Source organism: Sceloporus occidentalis, unplaced genomic scaffold, assembly GCF_023333645.1.
Source record: "Sceloporus occidentalis isolate IW3139 unplaced genomic scaffold, rSceOcc1.0.p SCAF_101, whole genome shotgun sequence".
Classification (NCBI taxonomy): Eukaryota; Metazoa; Chordata; class Lepidosauria; order Squamata; family Phrynosomatidae; genus Sceloporus; species Sceloporus occidentalis.
Genome location: NW_028317081.1, coordinates 2,931,720 through 2,953,308, shown reverse-complemented (window position 1 = coordinate 2,953,308; position 21,589 = coordinate 2,931,720). Strand labels below are relative to the sequence as shown.

The 21,589-nt window shown below is 38.0% G+C and overlaps 1 protein-coding gene across 1 annotated transcript; it reads right to left on the bottom strand.

Moving 5' to 3' along the window:
* Positions 1–547: 547 nt before the first annotated feature.
* On the bottom strand, positions 548–14,692 carry LOC149283985 (growth hormone receptor-like). Its single transcript, XM_089497311.1, has 8 exons — positions 14,614–14,692; positions 13,811–13,940; positions 13,055–13,215; positions 5,722–5,900; positions 4,176–4,323; positions 2,907–2,997; positions 2,200–2,269; positions 548–1,522 (listed from the first exon to the last, which is right to left on the bottom strand). Exons 1-8 carry the CDS (start codon positions 14,690–14,692, stop codon positions 548–550), a joined length of 1,833 nt encoding a protein of 610 aa, XP_089353437.1.
* Positions 14,693–21,589: the final 6,897 nt, after the last annotated feature.

The window sequence follows — 21,589 nt, the reverse complement described above, 5'->3', positions numbered from 1 at the left end:
ACAAATACAGCAAATATTTAATATGTAGTAGAAAAAAAAGACATGTTTTTGGAGGTAAAAAAAAACGGTTCTCTAGAAAATGAATTTTCTGTCGGAAACAGAGGCCAGCCACATATTAAACTGCAGTGACTATAATTGCTGAACTGCTATGTGAGAGACCATGCAGTATAATATCAAAATTCATGCTTTAAGCTTGATAATAACAAAATATATTACTTTAAGCTTAACGTTACAATACTCAAAACTACCCTGATTTCCTCGTTTATTTTTATCTTTGTCCATTATTCCCAATTGTAATAAACGCATCATTTTATTTCCGATCTAACGTAACCCCTGCCTCACTGAACACACAATTCAATGGTTAGTGTCACAAATTTAACAGTAACTACGGACAGCCCACATTAACATTCTAAGACATAAATGTTTGGCATGTTCTTACATTTAGATATATCTGCTTTAGATATACAAACATAACCACTTAACACGTTATACAATGTTTTGGTTTCAATGTACAAGCTCATGCCTTTAAATACCATACAACAACTGACTATGGCATTACTTTGCTCATTTGGTCAGCTGACATATAGCCACATGGCGCGAGGCAACCTTTCTCTGGCAGCACGGTGGTGTTGAGCACAAGGCTTTGTGGACAGTTTATTATGTGAATGGAGGTATAGTCTGGGACAGGCATCTCATAACTCGAAGCCTTATCTGTAGGAAAGCTTGAAGCTTTATCTGCTGGACAAAAATTCATGGCAGCAATATTAAGGCTTTCTGTGGTGAAGTAGCTCTCATCCTTAGCATTCGGTGGCATACTTGGTTGACTCTCTCTCGGGGAAGGTAAATTTGGAGCACAAAACGCTGTCATGGCTGATTCACATATGTAAGCATTGTCTGTGATAAGGTTTACAGGATGTAGAATGGGTGGCTCACGGCATTCCTCATTCTCCGTCTTCGTTCTTTGACCTGGTGAGAGAAGAAGTCGTCCAGCTGGAGTTATATCGCTTACAAGGGCATAGAAATCCATACTGGACTTTGATTTCATTTGGCTTGAGGCTGGAATGCTTGTTGATTTATTTTCATTCACAAGTAAAGGCCACATCTTATCATTGTCAGGATTTCTGCTCAGATCTTCTGTATTTGGCAAGTGGAGGTTTGTAGGAGATCCAATGGTCGGTTTTTCATTAAGGCACAATAGATCCACCTCGTTTTCTTTTGTGTTTTGAAGCTGTCCTGTATCGGAGGTACCATCGCATGTGTCACTGTTACTGAAGTCAGTTTCAGGAATATCGGGTTCGCAGCAGCTTGCACGGCCAGAGTCGTCATCTTTAACACCCAAGCAGTTGTGGGACTTCATATGTTCATCTCCAAGAAGCCTGTCAGTGTCTGAACCTGCTGTCTTGTCCTCTGCATCATCTAAGTCCAGCTCAATAAATTCAACCCATGGATCTTCGATGCACAGTTCTTGTTTATAGCTCTCGTGATTAGCCAGTATATAGTTAACTTCATCCAGTTTTCCTTTCTAGAAAGTACATGGAAAATATATGTTGAATACACATGTAGGAAGTAGGGAAATTATAAAAACAAATAACGACAACAAAAACTATAATCATATCCCTGCTACTCACAACTTTTAATTCACTACTCGTTATTTCTAACTTTTAAAACTTATCTGTCTCCCTGCACCTCCATCCCATTCCGACTTCACTGCTTAAGCCATTTAAAAAATAAAATAGCATGAATATCAACCCCTCTCCTTGCTTCGGTCCTGTCTCCGCTAACAAGGCTTCTTATATCATCTTGTCCCCTCACTTCTCTACCTGCTCACTTGACTCTAATTACTGACGTCTCCTACCTTCTCCTTCCAGTGTCCTTGCACTTATCCTAACCTATCTATTCGACCTCTCCCTCTCCACTGGCACATTCACATACACGTTCCCTACATCCCTATCTAACTACTCACCTATCTCCCTTCTCCTCCAGCCTCCAAACTACTGGAAAGTTTACCTGTGCTTTACCTATTCCTTCTAGTATCTCACCATTAACCTCCTAATAGACTGTAAGCTTGCATGAACAGGATCCCCTTCTCCTTGTCAATGTTAATGCTATTGTTAATTTTGTATTGTCCTCTATTGAAAAAGTGCTAAGGAATAAACTGGTGCTCTATAAATAAAGTGTAATTATTGTTGATGAATTCACCTGTAATAGGTCAGGGTCTATTCCCTTAATCTTTGGAACCGGAACTGGGGGCAGAATCAAGACCTTCAACCTTCAAAATAATAATAAAATATGTAAGCAATCATTTTATGTAACAATGCAAGCACAAGGCAGTATTTTATCTCAACACCATCTACAAATAATGAACACTGGGGATCATGTGATTATTAACTATATATATATATATATATATATATATATATATATATATTGTAATGAAAGACCTACTACCGAATAAAACCACATGTAGTTTTGGTGAAAAACAGGGAAATTACTATTGCAGAAGTGAAAATAGTGAAAATAGTGAAAATACTGCTAATGCTCATGTCCTCGCATAAAAAAACAGTACTTTTTAATATAATTCAACAAGAAAGGAAGATGTTTGCTTAAACCAGCCATTTGTTCTATTTTTTTAAAAAACAGATCTACGTATAAAAGTTCTAATACGTTCACAAAATCAAGACTGTTTATTGATAATCCTAAATAGCACTCTTAACGTCCTATTGTATTTTACCTTTGTGAAATATTGTATTTTTCCTGCTGACAGAATGCAAATGAAAAGGAAGATTTCAAATGACATCGATTCTCATTATTATAGAAATATAAATATTTCTAAAAGGTTACAATAAGTAAAAAAAAATCTGTAGTTTCCCTTTACAAATAACAATGGTTACTTATAAATCACATACCTATCCTTTTTAAAGAATATGATGAACATCAGGGCAACCAACACGGAGGATAACCCAATGACAACAAAGAGCAGCCACGGTAACTCAGGTTCTGTAATAAAAAAATAAATTTAAAAAAAGTATTTTTACTACATTCATCCTCCAACAAACAAAACTCCACTTTACTGTAGAGGGTGCTGTATGCTAATTAATACAACAAAAATATGTAAACACTATATATATATATATATATATATATATATATACATATATGTTTCTATATTAAACAGGACTCGCTATTTGGGAAGAAAAATGTACATGGGCTATACATAAAAATCAGGATCCACTTAAAAGGTAGCCCTATGATTTTATGAATACTAGGATAACACAAAATCTGATAGCAGACTTGTAAGTTGCTCACGGTGTCAAAAATGTTATATCATACTTATTACCCCCAACATTTGAAATTAGCCAGAGAGGGGCATTTTAGTTTTAGGGGCTGCGGTTAGGAATAGTCTGGGGGTAGGCTTTATATATCTCTGTGGCCTATTGATGGCTCGTACAAGACATTTAGAGGAATATAGACACCCCTGCTCAGGTCTCCATAAAAGTGAGTGTTTCCATGGACCTGTCCAGATGCTTGGTAATCAGCTCTTATTTGTGGAGTTTCTGGCTGAACCCTGCAGCGGTACTATGTTCTGCTACCATATGAGTATTCCTGGGATCTCTCTGCTTCCCCAGGTGAGTTTCTTCTTTGAGAGCAGGGGGGGTGCTGTCTGGCCACACTTGCTTCTCACCTACTTCCCACCCAAGAATGGCTGCCTAGGGCCAGCCCTAGCCCTTCACGAAGCCACTAACCCAAAAGAGCGAGAGCTCCACGTAGCCTACCCTGGGAAGTTCCTAGGTATGCATACGAGTCCCCAGTGCAGGCAGACCAAGCACTTACCAGAAGAGACTTTTAAAAGGAATGATGGGAGGGAAGTGGCTACCGTTTACTTCTAGTACTGCCTCCCTAGCTGCCTAATTATTACCATTCTTCACCCATGTTTATCCATGATTTGCCAATCTCTCAACTACAAACATTTTTTTCATATTTTCTTATACAGTGGGGAGGGGGGAGAAATAGCTTTTGTGAGTAAGTAATGTTAATACTGCTTTTTAATGCGGGACATTTTTTTACTGAATGAAAAAATCAGTAGTAAACACTTCACAATGCATACATCTAATGTATACAAATATACAACAATCAAACAGTGGCGACATGTTATTGTTGCTATTTGTATTACTTACCTGGAATTGGAAATGCTTGTATGTATAAGATATCACTAAATTCTCCAAAATATTCGTTTGCATGTTGTTTGCTTCGAACTCTGACCAAATATTCCTTTCCTAGTTTCAGAGCATATATCGGCGCATATGTTGTAGTAACTAAACTCATCTACAAAAAAAAAAAGGCAAAAGAAATCATAAAACAAAATAAACACATAAAAAAACATGAAAATACGGATTATTATTGTAACCCAAAAGTATGCTGTAGCTGGATCGTATAGTACAAATGGTTAAACAGTTTGCTGATAAGACTGTAGTTTATTATAAAAAGATTTCAGAATCACACTTTTGATGACTCGGGTGTCATCCCATATATATCATGTTTTGGCCAAGATTTCCAAAAACTGTAACCAGCACTTTGCTAAAATTCCATTTATTTATTTGGGTGTGGCTACATTTTAGCCACTCCCAATTCTACTGTCCCTCCTCCTATTTCAGCCTATGCCACGTGATTGTAATTTTTTAATGCTCCACCCACAAACTATATGAGCTTATTTTATGGGGACCATAATGGATGTCACTATGGTGCGCGCATTTTTCTCACTGGTTTATCATAACTGAAATCTCTTTTGGATAAAGTAAAATAATTTAGAACATCTTTTCCTCTTGACGTAGAACTGTTTTTATATAGACTGTGAGAGTAATTTGGTAGTCACATGCATCACTACAGCAGAGCTATTTGTGACAATTAAAGGGTTAATATGCAAACAGTCTCAGGGTCAGCTCATTATTTTTGAACAAATGGGGTCCAAACAGTTAAGGCATTTGATGGTATAACTGGTCTCACATGGTCAAATATTATGTGTGTTTTACCTCCTCCACGTAAAAGATTTGTCTTTAAACTGCCCATTTAGATCTTGGCAGAAAACCCCAAAATCTGGTACAAAATTGTTTTTATCTACTGTGTTTGGACATAAACAGCAAGGAACATTAGCATTCTTATTCCGAAGACATCTCACTTTTCCTTTCCCCACCCAAAGACTGTAAGAAACAGTAATCTTCCACCAAAGTGTAGGGATTGCTAAATGGCGTGGAATAATCATGCAAATCCTAAGAACAGTAAGTTAAAATGGCGGCTGGTATACATATAGGGTAGGTTCAAGTAAATTTTAACCTTATTCTGCATATGACTACACACCACCAGTGGCTAGTTAATAGGGGAGCAACTATGCATAATTTCCTCAGTTAGTGCTATGGGAAGACTGGGAAATGACCACATTAAAATCAGTCACATAAGTCTTCTTTTTACTTCTGCCAACTTGACCGCCAGATGGACGTGCTTACTGTGTGCTAAACCACTGGCATTGGGTTCCTTGCTGCGGTTGCCATTTAGGTCGCTGTGCCACAAAATAATGGCCATTCATTATATTAAAAATGTCTCCACAGGCTAAAACAATGCAATATTATTTAACTAGATTTATTATAAAGCTATATAAATACAAACAGAGTTATATAAACCAATTCTGTAATTAACACAGCAGGATCAGGACTAAAAGAGCTGACTTACCGCTGTCCATTCTGTGCTATTAACATCCTTGTATTGAACCTCATAGTGTAGTAAGATCCATCCGCTTTTAACGTCTGCCGATGGCGGAGGCTGCCACGTTACCTTTATGTCCATATAAAGACTCGATGCACTGATATTAAGAAGGGTCCAATTCAGAGCAACGGGAGGGTCTGGTCTCACTGAGTAGATTTTAAAAATGTATAATTAATTCATGGCAAACTGTATCAAACTATAAGTCATTCATAAAATTATTCCACAACAAGGAATTCTCGTAGACCCCATCATGGCCTGCATAGGCTGGTGAACAAATGAGGGGACTTAAACCTGAGGGAAAAGATTCAACTAGTCTCCTGATTAGATCTATTGAATACAGATGTGATACCACTTAACGATGGTCCACTGATATACAGCGTAGAATGACCTTTCAAACTGGACCATCCCACATACATGCTGGCAAGCCCTGTCCTTAGTTGGAGAAACACTGATATTATTTTTTTTAGCTTATGTTCCATTATTCTTATGTTACAGATACAGCCTCCCTATGTCTTCTTACTTATGACTGGTAAAATCTTGAACCAACAGAGAACTGGGCAAACAATGCCAATGTACTGTATATATATGTATACACTATATGACCAAAAGTATGTGGACATCTGACCATCACACCTATATGTACGTCCAGTGACGGTGTGCTTTACACCACTCCAGCCGACGCTTGGCATTGCGCCTGGTGATCTTCTGCTTGTGTGTGGCTGCTCGGCCATGGAAACCCATTTTAACAAAGCTCCTGACGTACAGTGCGTCTGCTTCCAGGGGCGGTTTGAAACTCTGTAGTGGGTGATGTTACTGAGGACAGATTATTTTTACGTGGTACACGTTTCAGCACTCAGTAACCCTGCTCTGTGGATAGTCTACCACTTCATGGCTCAGCTGTTAGTCCTAGATGTTTCCAGTTCACAATACTACAACTTGAATGGGGCAGATCTAGCAGGGCAAAAATTCCATGAACAGACTTGTAGCGAAGGTGGCATCCTATGACAGCGCCATGTTTAAAGTCACTGAGCTCTTCAGTGTGACCCATTCTACTGCCAATGTTTGTTTATGGAGATGGCTGCTTAATTGTATACACCTGTTAGCACCTGTTGGATATAACTGAAACATCTAAACTCAATAATTAGGAGGGCTGTCCACATACTCTTGGTCTTACAGTGTATTTAAAGGTCTCAGAAATCATCTCTTGTCTGTCCTGGGTCATTAAGCCTTTCCTGATATATTATATTACTCTAACCAGTTTCACAATATGTCCGATACTAATGGTGGGGCCAAGGGGTGTTATGTGATACTTGTTTGGTGGCAGAACTTACAAATCTCATCGACTGATAAACAGCGCGTGTCAAAGATCACACCGTCGCCCACAAGCTGAAGGCAATAAGCCCTCCAAACATCAGTGTAAGTTTGATTGAAGTAACAGCTATTTTCCCCAGCAGAAACAGTATCTGGACAGTCCACCCAGTTTGCGTGCTCCCTGGAAGAAGGAACAGTACTGTGATATTTCCATATTCCTCATTTCCTCTAAAAACTACACATGTTAGGTTAAAATGTCTTTCACATGTTGACCAGGAAACAAAAAGTTTTTACAGTCACATCGGCACAGCTTTCCCTTACCAAATCACCATCAGTGCCAAATGTTTAGATTATTTCTTCTTTTTGGTTTCAGTGTAGTACTTGATGACATGTATCCTAGGCCTCATCAACAATGTTAAAGCCAAATACCAGGGGCTCACTAAGGCGGGTGTGAGGAGTGGACTGCACCCAAGTGCCCCTAAAACAAAGACACTGCACACTTGTAGTGTCGAGTACCACTAGCTGCAACCATGGGGGGATCCAGAGGGGATGCAATTGCCCACCTGAGAAAGATGGCGGCATTTCAAGGAGGAGGCAGGGTCATGTAATGTTGTGTAATCGCGCAGTAGTAGCACAGCCTGGAGCTTCATGGGGTAAGTGAGTAGCATGTGTGTGTGTGTATAAGTGTGTGTCTGGGTGTGACAGTGTGTGTTAGTATAAGTTTCTGTGTGGATATCTAAGTGTCTGGGTATGTTTAGTGCATGTGTCTGGGTATGGTAGTGTGTGCATGTGTGTTAGTGTGAGTGTCTGGCTATGTTAGTATTAGTGTCTAGGTGTGTGTTAGTGGTGGGTGTCTGAGTGTATCTGTTACTGCTGGGTGTCTGTGTGCATTTGTGTTAGTCTGGGTGGGTATGATAGTGTATGTGCCTGGGTGTGTTAGTGTGAGGGTATGTGTATTAGTGTGACTGTCTACATTAGTATGAGTGTCTGGATGTGTAAGTGTGTGTTAGTATTGGGTGAGTGCGTGTTAATGTTGGGTGTCTGGATATGGTAGTGTGAGTGTCGGTATATTAGTGTGAGTGTCTGTGCATGTGTGTTAGTTTTGCAATACTGCTATGTTAAAATAAATTGATTATTTTGCCTTTAAGACACAAATCCTTAGTATGCTCTTTGATCTCAATTGAATGTTTTGTGTTTTAAATATACGCCTAGCTAAATTTTTGAGACTATGTGTACGGTTACTTCCTAGGTGTGAGTATGCATTTGTGTGTGCATATGTATATATAGTGTGTCCTGTTGATGGGATGTGGCATTAACAGGAGGGGACAAGTATAGTAGGGTCATCACATGAGGGCGGGATCACTGTTATAGCCATACTGATATTGGTGTCAAGAAAATCCCCAGACGCCCATGACTCGAGGCTCGTTCCTGGCCAGCCCCAGGCTGTGCACCCGTCAAGTTACATGTTTTAAAAGGTTTATCTCTAGAAATCATCTAACTGAACGTACCGTCTCCTGTACTGTAGCTTCAGCAAGCCTGGGGATGACATATGGTAGAAATTTCCATAGGTCCAATAACAAGTGAATGTTTCCAGTTGAGGAGACCAACATTCAGTGATGCTGGGTAGAACTGATGTGTCTGAAAAAAAAGACCAAAATATACGGTTACATAAAATTAAATAAATAATACCATTGCTTACAATAGTTTAGACAAATACATTGTAAATGAACAGCTACGGTGCTCCAGACCTTGGAAATATACCAATCAACAAATACGCCATAAGTATTCAGTTATACTTAGAATATCAATTCAGTTTTCTCAGTTTTCTCATTTTCTCATTTCAGGAGAAAAATGCCAGTGAACTGAAACAGTACAAAATAGGGCTGTAAAATTAATAAAACAGGTTATGAAGAACATCCAGCCAAATTGGGCAAGTAAGGTCCAGTTCTGGGAAACAGACATTCTTTACATTAGGCTTTAGAATACCAGACCTGTTTTAAATTCATGGAGAAGACGGTGATATTATTAAACAAATAACAGATTTTGATCCAGGGGCTAATCTTGTCCACACAGCTCTTGTGTCCTAATAACCCACCGCACTTGTAGATTAAGTGTTTACATTATTATTACATCTATTGGGTCCTGCGATCCAAGTTGGACAACAATGTACAAGTAGAGGGAAGCAGAGATAACTTTTTCCTATGGTGCTTTCTTCCTCTGTTTTTTTTTTAAACCGAATCCCTGCACCCCCCTAGGCACTGCACCCACAAAACCCACACAAGGCAGCAGAATAACCCATGCCATTGAGACATTGATGTTACAGTTCCCATCCATTGAAGAAAGTCTATCAGAAGCAGTGTTTAGAATTCTTAGTCAAAGCGGTCATGTACTGGAAGACAGGACAACTTCTGCTTAAAGGCTACTACATTAATAATATTAGCAATAATAAATATGTACAGGCTCATTAAGGTGTGGAACGTTGGATAACAACAGGTGGATTATAGATCCAGTAACTAGCCTGAAAACCAAAGTTTTATTAAATATCTTTGGCCGCTAGGGTTATTTCAAAACCCAGTTTTACCTGCATTGCAATTGTTTTTTTGTTACTGTTAGCTAAAACTTCTTCTGGACCTCAGGCTAGCAGAATTATGTCAATCTTCATTGGTGAAAACCACATAAAACTGTTATTGCTCTACTTGTTACGATGTTGCAAACTTAACAAAGGCTTGGTTGCATTGCTTGGCTATGCTGGATGGGGCTTGAAAGATTTAAAACTTAAAGTTCTAGACACTATTAAAAAAATATTTTTATATCCACAAGTTGCCCCCAACAGGTGCTTAAATGGACCCACTAAATAAAAACAAATCACCCCTTGCGATACCATAGGATAGTGATGGAGGGAGGAGAAGAGGCAAGAGATGGAGCCCATGCCTCACCAAAGACACTTCAAGTCTCGTCAGCTGAGTTCGCACTTGTTGAGTTTTTAGTTGTCAGCAGAGCCTCAGCCCAGCCGTATCTTTAACCTGTTTGGTAATTTCAAATGTTTGAAGGTAGTGTGGGCCCCCAAAATGTTAAATGTTTTTTGTTAGATTTTGTTAATGTTAGATTAAAAATAAAAAAAAGAATCATTACTGTCACAGCAGCTAATAATACCAATGTAAGTAATGGATTATTAGTGCCTATGATAAAGCACTAAGTATAGCGCGAAACGCGTTGGGTGTTTATCACTCTGTCTCCCTTCTGGGCTGTATACCCCTGCTGCTGGTGGATTATAAATGTACAATAAAAACCACAATATTCTGCATACTATGGAGTTTCAGCCTTTATTCCCAGCTCCCGCAGCGGTCTCCAGCTTCCTGCTGTTTGTGTTGTGTAAAAGACTAACCTAATACCACCATGTGAAATGTTTCATGATAACATTTCTGCGAATGTACGTGCCTATGACACACTAACCTCTGAGAACACTCCAGAGACTGGTGTGGTCAAAGGTCACATTAATAATGTGGAAATGAAACTGGGGTGAAATAAACTACACTGATATTTGTAAATGTGTGCACAAAGGTTGCACTAAAGGTCCGAAACAATATATAAACTGGTTGAAAAAAAAATTGTAGAATGCATGTTTTCAGTGTGAAACATGCAAACCTTAAGAGGATTCTACCGTCAAATAAGGTCTGAATTTACTCACTCTAGTTTTTTTGGTTTTTTTTAAATGGCATTCATATAGGTTTCCAAATATATGTCAGATTAATTTAAAGGGAAATGTAGACGCTTATTTCCTCTAGTTCAAAGGTTATTTTCCACGGTGTGATTTCCAAGAAATAATAGACTGAATGATATCAAAATAATTACACAAAATAAAGCCAAATTAAATAGGAAAATGAATAAAATACAATTTCATTGGTATTGTGCTTTCAATTTAAAAACGTCTTATTTCCATACAGTACCGATTTATTACCTTTCTCCCTGTTTATTCATACTGTAATTATCAGTTTCTAGATGAAACAAATAAGTTTTTTACTTTTTAGGCACTGTGGCAACCCTGGCTTTTGCGCCTATGGGACTCTCGGGTGGTAATACCATTTAATACCTGGCTACTGTCCATTTGTATTTTTTAGTTAATATTAAAACCCTCAGTGATTTATTTCACAGTAAACACATCTAACATATAAAAACTGTAAAAGAATGGGAACATTCTGTATTACTCACCTGGCATTGTAACTGCTGGTATGTGTAAAATATCACTAAATTCTGCAAGACCAAGGCTTCCGCTGTGTACGCTTTGAACTCTGACCAAGTATTCTTTTCCTATTTTCAAAGAATATATCTGTATATATGTCGCATTTGTTAGACCTGCCTAGAAAAAAATAAAAATAAACACACAATGATATAAAATCAGGTAATGTCTACTTTAGATTGTTTTTATTGATTACTTGCTATAGTAAAAGGGGGTTAACAAGCCAATAAAACTACAGTTCATTATACGCATTAAATGTTAACCAACGCTCCTCTGGCATGCTGATATCCTGATATCCAATGGCTTTAATATGGCTGTTGTCATAATCATTTGGTTGCCCCATGAAGTCAATATAGTTGAAGATTTCATGTTGGCAAATGCAAAGTTATGAATTTGGGGAAAATAAATAGAAAAATAAATGTGTAAATGATGCCTTAAAGTGGGGTGTTAGGAAAATTATAAAAATTTTTAAAAAATGGAAATAATTATAGACAATACATTTAGCAGCAGTGTTCAATGTCAGTTAGCTGCTGGAAGGTCCAGTTATATATATTGTTTTGTATAAAAAGAGATACCGACTAGTGGGAGGAAAATATAATGATGCCCCTGTATAAGTCAATGGTAAGAACCCACCTCAAATAAGCAGTGCAGGTTTGGGCACCTGTACTTGAGAAAAGAACATTATGGAGCTTGAAAACTGCAGAGCTGGCTACAAAATCCATAAGAGCAATGGGACATCTTAATTATGTAGAAAGGCTAGAGAAGTTACATTTGTTTACATTAGAAAAAGGCGTCATAGAGGGGATACGATGTCATTATACAAATACATATGTACTGTAGACAACACCAGCCACATGACCTGTTTATTAATAGGACTGCGCAAAGAACAAGACATCATTCATTCAGACTTGAAGAAAGGAATATTCAATTAAAGCAGCAAAAAAAGAGTTATTTGCAGTAACGTGGAATTAACCAGGTGAAGCCCAGCGACGCATCCACATTTTTTTTACAATCTTTATAATCTCCATTCATTACCCTGGAATTGTGTTCACAGACTGAAACAGTTTAGTAATATTCGCCTAGATTATTTAAGACTGTTAACCTCGAAGAAAAATCAGTACAGTAGAATAAGGACCAAGGAAAGCAGACTTACCACTCTCCATTCAGTACTATTGACCTCCTTGTATTGAACCTCATATTGTTGTGCGGTTGACCCGTCCTCAACTTCCGCCGATGGTGGAGACTCCCATGTTATCCTTATGTCCATATAAAGATGGGATGAATTGATACTAAGAACTGTCCAACTCAGAGCAACGGGAGGGTCTGGTCTCACTGTTTGGATTTGAAAACAATCAATGAATGGTACAAATTATACCAAATCACGTCATTCTCCAAATTATTTTTGGCGAAATATAGTATGATCATGCAGAGCTCAATGAACAAATCATGGACCTTCTTGCTAAGGGCCTTCTCATATTCACCAGGGAGTTTGCTGGGTGGCTCCAGATTAGATCAGGAAATATTATGTGGTTAATGATGGCTACCTATCTGGTGTAGAATAAGTGTTTAGATGGAACTTGACAAGCTCTATCCATATTTAGAGGACAACACAGCTTGATGCTTGGGATACTTGGTTGGATAAAGACTAAGAAACATTGATGTTGAACACATATCATCTAATGGCGTGTGTAGAGTTACACAATGCACTATAATGTGATTTTATATCTATTACAATAAACTGGAGAAACGTACCTATGTTATCCAGTGATATGCAGTGCGAGTCAAAGATCACATCTTCACTCACAAGCTGAAAGCAATAATACTTAGAAACATCCGTGAAGGTTTGACTGAAATAACAGCTGTTTTCCCCACCAGAAACAGCGTCTGGGCAGTCCATCCAGTTTGCATCCCCCCTGGAAGAAGGAACAACCGTTAAATGGTAAAATATCCCCATTTTCTCTAAATACTACATGTCACAATCACATGCCTTTTAATCAGGATCCGTTTTCCCTAAACAAATGGCAGATGTCTACAGATGAAGTAGGCATCGCTTAATGTTCCCATCACAAAAGTATCATCAGGACCAAATGTTTGTATTAATTTCTTCTGGTTCCAGTTTTGTACACATGTATCTTATCCAACATCAATCAAAGCTGGATAACTGAGCTTCCTATTTTTGAAGTAAGGATAGAGTCATATGGGTTTGGGCTCCTCTCAGTCCTGCCTATACCCTGCCTGTTTTGTTTTTTTACCATATCTTACCGATATTTGTGAATGCACTTGCTGTCATTTAAAATTCCCTACTGTCAGGAGACTTTTAGTCTACAAACATTTCATACATTAATAGTAATTCTTGTAGGAATGATTCACAACATAACGGGGAGTATGACTACTAGCTGTGGTTACTTTTCATGACAGGTTATATTCTCCTAATCCTGGTTCCTTCAGCAGTCATCTAAGAAGCTGAGCAAAAAATAAAATAATTTAAAATTATTTAACTGAACATACCGTCTCCTGTACTGAAGTTTCAACAAGCCTTGTGATGACATATTGTGTAACTTTCCATCAGTCCAATAACACGTGAACGTTTCCATTTGCGAGGGCCGACATTCAGTGATGCTGGGCTTCACTGATGTGCCTAATAAAAAATATGGAGAAGGAAGTGTAAATAAATAATAGCATTGCTTACAATAGTTTTGTGGACAATCACTATTGTAAAAAGAAATACCATAAGTATTTCACCATTATCAAAGCTTTATTCAGACCACACTGAGCATCAGTTTATAAGAAAAGCGGTCAATCAAGTGGAAACAAGACAGTAGGGGGCTGTAAAGGTAATAAAACAAGTGGCGGAATTCAGTTATGATGACTGTCTCACCAATTTGTTACAAATAACACATTCAAAACCAGCCTGAAAAACATCATTTTTTAAACATTTTTTTTTGCTATGTATTGTCTATTCACAAAGAAGTTGAGAGGTCAGTTGAGTTAAGAGTAAATATTTAGTAAGCTATGATTACTAGTAATCTCTGATGATTTTATGATTTTTTTTGTAATTTGTTTTTGCAGGCGAAGGCATGTGAACTGAATCACAACTCGCATGTCTTCTCCTGAAGTGTGCAAAATTACAAAAAGAAAAAAAAATATCTCCCACCCTCCACTCTACATTAAAATAAATAAATAAATAAATAAATGCTCTAAAAACGTAAATGTGGGTCTATACAGGAAGCACAGACCCTATCCTGTGCCCAGTGTGGGGGATGGTTAAAATATTTAAATAAACATTGGGGGGCATAGATGCTTTCTCTTGCCCTGTTGTCCATCACTCTCTACTATCACTTGCTTAATAGGAAGGTATGGAATGGAGTCTATGTCCCGCGAGACCCGCATCCCAATGCAGTCCTCTACCTTGTACCGATGAATGCTCTCCTTTGCCAAAAATTACTCCAAGTCTTTCCTAAAAGTATGTACTCCTCTGGCTACAAAGTTACAATAGCCGTTGATTCCCGTACCAAAGAAGTCAAATAACCTCTGCTGGGCCATCTGAGATATGAGTGCATTTTCTTTATATGAGGAACTGAAGAAGAGGAGGACAAGATATGGTTGTCTCTAAAAATGCCTGACCAATGGACCATCTGCTGCTTGCCTCCAAAGAGCAGTGATTAAATCATTGTGTATTTAAAAAGAACCAAAGCAAAGGGGTACATTCTTTACTCCTAGCAAAAAATCAATTATTAACACTTTTGGAGTTCTCTTTAGGAATTCTTGTTTTGTGAACAAAGTGTTCCAGAGTCTAACGAATTAACACAGCAGCTGAAGTCAAATACATTTCAGCATAAAGCCAGCAGGTCCCCTTTACTGTAAATAAAGGTCGCACATATTAATCTGCAAGACACTAATGCAGCTAAAACGCCCTCGCTGCGTGCCACATTTCAGGGTAAAACCTTCTATAATTACTAATCTAATATGTACTGCACTGTGTTTATGTATTTACTCAGATTTTCTGCAAAAGTGTAAATTATGTTGAAAATTCTTAGAAAATAAGAATTTAGCAGCATGTGTTTAATTGGGGTTATTTGTGGAACTTCTGTACAAACAAACTCTGGAGATTAGAACGAGTCCACTAACTAATACTTTATAAAGAAATGTTGCTGTAATAATGTACGTTAAAAAATAGTGTTCCTTATTTGAAATAATTCTGAAATATAATATTTCTGACATATTGCTTGATCATACATATTTTTTTATATAACCAATGGTTATATATTTTTCGTCATAAATAAAAGTGGTCATTTATAGCCTTCTGTGGTTTCTCAGGGGAATGTGGATGCATTCAAGCTATATCTCCGGATTTTCTACGCATACACGCCAGCATAGATCATGCTAATTAAAGTGACATGAGTCAAGAGTTACATTTTCTTAATCAAAAACAAACATTTGCTGCACTTTAACCTGAAGCAGTCTTCATTAGCCCTTGACCTTGGCTTACTTAAACCTCCTACGTGGAAGTCAAATCCAGAATAGATTATCCTAAATACATTAGCATGTTCTCATCATGCATTTCTATCATCTGATACTCTCTGCATCATACAGCCGATCTAATAAACCAACTAATATATATATATATATATATAAATATAAAGGGATGTTGACACTCAAAATCAAACTGCATTATTGGCAATATATATAAACTATAGATATATAACTATAGCTATAAAACTGTATTATATATAAATATATATATATATTTACAATAAATATATTATATATATATATAATACAGTTGTATATATATATATATATATATATATATATATATATATATATATATAAAACACTATTTGCCCCTTCCGATTTCATATTTGCATATTAGTCACACTTACATGTTTGAGCTTGTCAAACTAATTTAAATATTAGATAAAGACAATGTGAGTGAACAAAAAATGCAGCTTTTTAATGATGATTTCATGTACAGGAGGAAAAAAGCTATTCAACCCTACCTGGCCCTATGTGAAAAAGTAATTGCAAGGACATAGTCTTCCCATCAGCTGAAAGAAGACACTATTAGGATCAGTGTTTATTATTCCTTGCAGAAGTGGCAATGTACTAACATGACAACGGATAATAGTTACGGCATTCATGATGTTAGACGTACAGGCTTATTAAGATGTGTAAAGCTGCATAATAACTGAGAAGTAACAGATCCAATCAGCACATTAAACAAGTTTTATAAATCTTTGGCTTTTCAACTGGCGGTTTCTGTAACATTACTTTTACAGACATATTTGCCTTAATTGCAAAAGTGGTTATGGCAACCCAAGAAAAAGGTGGCACGTTAATGCCCATCTATGAGACAGGAACCCACAAGAGAGATCATTTTTAAGTGCTTCACAGTACCAGGATTCTGGTTGTAGAAGAGATGCTGGACAAGAGTCAAAAATTCATCTCAAAACCTTGGAATTATCTCTTTGTTTATATTTTCTGCTTTATCATGTGCCATATTTAGTTTGTCTTTTTAGTGAAGGTCTATTTGGAGTACCAAGATGTTTATCACCAGTGCCAGGTCCTAGCCTTGTGTGTCTGTTGTTTTCCCCCAAAAAAAAATGTTGGTGGGGGCTTTTTGGGAGGTATGCTATCCTTTTTTGGGTGCTCGTTCCCTCGATGACTCCAGTGGTGCTTCTGCTCACAGACGACCAAGAAGACCCAGCTCTCCTGCAGGCTTTCTGGCTCAAGAGAGATGGAAGGGGTAGCGTGTGCCTTTAGTGAGTGCAGCCCCCAAAGATGAAGATTGGAGGGTCCAGCCCTATTGTGGCCTTTATTTGGGCACTTTTGTATTGCTGATTTTTTTCACTTCACATCGAAGCACTAAACCTGGCTCAGGGCTTAAAAATGGGAAAGTAAATCTGGCAATATTCAGTTACAGTAAAACTTAAGTTTAAGGGTATGGTCGTGCAATCCGCACACAATACCAAGGTTTTAGGGGCGAAAGCTTTTCCTACCTCCTATCAAAGGGAAACTGAACGTGATAAGACAACCATAAATGACATGGAAAAAACATAAGAAAACAGGGAAAAGTATAAGAAACACTAAAACATGACAAGCCAGTGGGTAACAACCGTCCATATTTCACAAAATGATAAAATCTACCAAAGAAGACCAAGCCATAAAACTTTTCAGTAAAAAAATTCTCAGACTCAGACCTCAATCTCTGCTGATTAGTGTTAGGGTTCAGAACATCTTCAGATGAGCATCTGGGGGCATGAGTAGTGGTGTATCTAAGTGGGGCACTGCCTTGACCTAAGGGTAGTGCCTCCATTCCCTGTCTTTTTCATCTGGTTAGTATCTCCCACAGGGTCTCCTCTTCCTTGAGTGTCCTCTGTTCTGAGTGCGGGGACCTGATGCTGGTGCTTTATGTCAGAAGCTTGGATGGCACGACTGAAGATAAACTGAGAAGGATCTCTGATGCAGTCAATTAGCCCATAGAGCAATGCTCCACAACGATGCCAGAACCCCAACAGTGTGATGTGCCACCAATAATACAGCCATTACTACCACCCCAATGGACACACAGGGCTACACTGGAGGAGAAACACAGAACATGCTGGTCCTGTGTAGGGACCCCCTTATCTATAGGGCAGCTTGATTTACCTAAGAGGAACTTCAACTTACACTCTATAACAAAACCACAAATCTAACAATCGACATGCCTCCAATTTCACGGCTCATACTGTTTAACAAGGGACAGAAATGCTGAAGGGGAATAAGGAAATAGATTTTCTTATTAGTTCCTCACAGAGCTGTGAGTATTTCCACTGCCAAAGAACAACAGCGCAGTGAAAACTCTATATTCCGACTGTGAATGCCATACACAGAAAAGCTGAAGGATGCCTGCCAAGAGCGCTCTTAGTTGGACACATTCCTAAGGCAAAGAATGCTGGGCCTTTGCTTAAGGGGGAGTTCACTGTTTATAGACTGGGTAAACAATGAGTTATTGACCTCCAATGCGTTGGAGGGGGGGGGGGACAAAAATAGCACTATTAACATTTTGCGCTATCAGACAAATACTAAAATTAGGATTTCAACCACACGTTAATTTGGAATTTCACTCTTTGCGCACCAATAACTCCTGGCCTGGTTTAGGAACCGCCCATTGTCCTTAAGGGGTTAAAAAAAAAAAAAACTCTCTCGGTGGAAATTCTTCACCAGAAGCCAGATGGTTACAAACACCCCAAATCTCAAAATTCCTCTTCATTAAAAAGTAATGTACAATTTTAATTCTTGGAGGATCTAGGCCCCTGTCAATTGGAATTTATGAGTTATTATTCAATGAATAATAACAGGTCCTGTTCCATTCACAACAATACCATGTTACGTGGAATTACCCCAAATCTCTACTTCTGCCTATTGGAAAAAAACGTACACTTTGGAAAAACAATGCTAAAATCATAATAAACATAGCACAGAGCTCGCTGTTTTCAAATCCCAGCCACTGTGCGACTAATAAGATAACAGAAAACCTTCTAATTCTCTTAGAAGAGGTCATTGCGACAGCAGAAGCTCATTGCAACCAATGTGGTCATTAAATGTTTTGCTGCTAACAATAAACTGATATAATTAACATAATTACGCTCTGAAATATATATAAAATATTTGGATCTGAAGCGAGGGCTGTTTGGTATTTCTATATATGTTGTTTACCCGTTGGGGGATTTTTGAATGTGAGTTGTATTGCTCTGGGTTATAAATATTTATGTTTTTATGCTATGTGGCTTTTTCGTTTGTTTTCTATTAAAGACAAAGCTGCGAACAATGGATCGGAAGATCGATTTGGAATGAGTAGAAATAGTCACAGTTGCTGATGTATGTCGCAATTTTTATATGTTTCTCTTAAGCTTATTTGTGAGTTTTTAGGATATTTTTTTATAATTATATTATCATTCTGTTGCTTATTACAATAGTTATCTACGGGATTAAAGTGCTAATCACAAAAAAATGCACTTATACTTTCCATAAATTCCAGTATCAACATCTGCCATAACCCATCATGTTAACCTTTTAAGGTGCGTCCCATGATAAATCAAGCTCAGCCTCTCCACCCCCAAGAAGAACAGCTTCCCCGGCCCCATGTTACAAGTAGGTATGTGGGAAAGTATGCACAGGTGGACCCTGTATATTCCTTACTCTTAAAGTGTTAGTGATATAAATGTCAAAAGCTTTCCAAATGCTTAATAATACACGATTATCGGCTCTCACTCAAGTAAGCAGTGCACTGTATCTGCGCATGCACCTTCACAAGTTCACACTGTATTTCTCCATTGTATCTGTATATATAATATTTTTAAAAACAAAACTGCATTAATTAAAAACATTTTGACTGACCCTGAAATATATGCGCTTATATTTGTGCATTTAGATTTGGCCCGTGTAACATTGCAGCATATGTTTAAACACGGGAGAGGTAACAAGAGAAGTAAAGCAAATTGATGAATGTCTTTACATACAAGCTTTGCAAATAATATGTATATATATATATATATATATATATATATATATATTATTTATTTATTTTTGCCAAAAACAAGGGACTCAAAGTTTAAAAAAAAAGAAAGAAAAAAAAATAATTTCCATGATACACTTTTCTGTAGGTGGAACACATAAAGAATGCCTTTTAGACGGTAATTTAAATCAGTTATTACAGGCGTTTACAGCTATTACTAAGGAAAGTGTAACAAAACATGCTTTGTCTTTCAGACTTGTAGAAAAAGACACTTTCTTACAAAAGCCAGTACATAATGAACTTGTCAGTTGTGTTAACTGCTCATTGTAATGCACACGTTCCCCAGACACATGCAAATGTCTAATTGTCCATCAGTAAATAGTAAAGATATATTTTTGTACCGGTAACAATAAGACAATTGCAAATGGGTCAGGTATCTGTGGATAGCGAGGGATTAGAAATCAGTGCAGAACAAAACAAGAGCAGCACAATATCACATTGCTTAGGAAGTACAAGCACGAAACCCTCTGCTCGGCAGGGGCTCGATTCAGCTTTAGAACTAGAGGGAGAAAACCAAAAGCAATGGGTGGTCAACTGCTGGATTCTACCAGAGAGTCCATGCTGGACAATCGCCATTGCCCCCGCCAGACTGAGTTATAAAGGAGGCACCGAGACATAAAAGGTGCAGCTTTGCTGGGCCCAGGCTTACCATAGGGGCCCACTACAATGGCCTCTGGTCTGCCTGAACAGCAGCTTCAAAGCTGGTAGCTGCAAGGGCCACCTTCACTCACAGTTGGGTTGGGGGAACTATGGGAGGACTTTTAAACCCTACGTAGACAGCTTTTAATTATGGCCTCCATTCTCATTAATCTTATGCTTATTTGGTATTGAAACCTGCAACACAAATTGACTGTAAGAAATGCAAGGTATGTGGCACATCTCTCATTCTTACTCCATGAAACTGCCCAATCCAAGCTTGTAACAAGATTGATGGTGGGAAGCTTTTAGCAATGAACCGATGTTCTCTTTGCATTAACAGCAAGGATTTCAAAACCTGGTGAAAAAACTATTTGCCTCCCCTAGAAATGTCTTCCTCAACTGGGGAGGGGCAGGGCTGAGCAGGTAGGGCTAGTTCTGCTAGCGACCAGGGCTACCAGAATGGGTAGAGATAGTCACCATTCATCTACAACTGGAGATCAAAGACTTCCTCTGATGTCCTGTGATCACCAATGACACCTGGAGCCTTTGGGGCAAAACCAGGGGTTCTCAGGTGTGATCACCAGACATGGTACCAAATAATGAGGCGGCAGGAGGCAAGCACAGTACTATACTGGTTCCTTTGTGACTGGTTGCCAGTGGCTCCATGCAATAGGAAGATCTTCTCATTCTGCTTGTGTAGGTGGACAACATTATACCCCTCTAATTCTATGTCTTTCTATGTCTACGTGTTTCCACAAGTGTACAGCGGTATATTTCTAAATTAGGCACTGTGATATTGTTGATCAAAGGTGTTCTTGGCTGGCTTGTTGCTGGCAAATCTAAATCTTTCAAAAGTGCATGTGTTCAGACTATTTTTGGCAGGAACATCCTTTGGCCCTGGTTTATAACTCTATAGCCAAGAACGAATTTACATTTAGCAAAATTCTATTTTAAACAACAGGTGATTAACACTTTTTTATTAATAAATCACTGGGTTGTAAAAGACAAGACATTGCTACTAATTATATATATATATATATATATATATATATATATATATATATCTATAATAGATAGATAGATAGATAGAT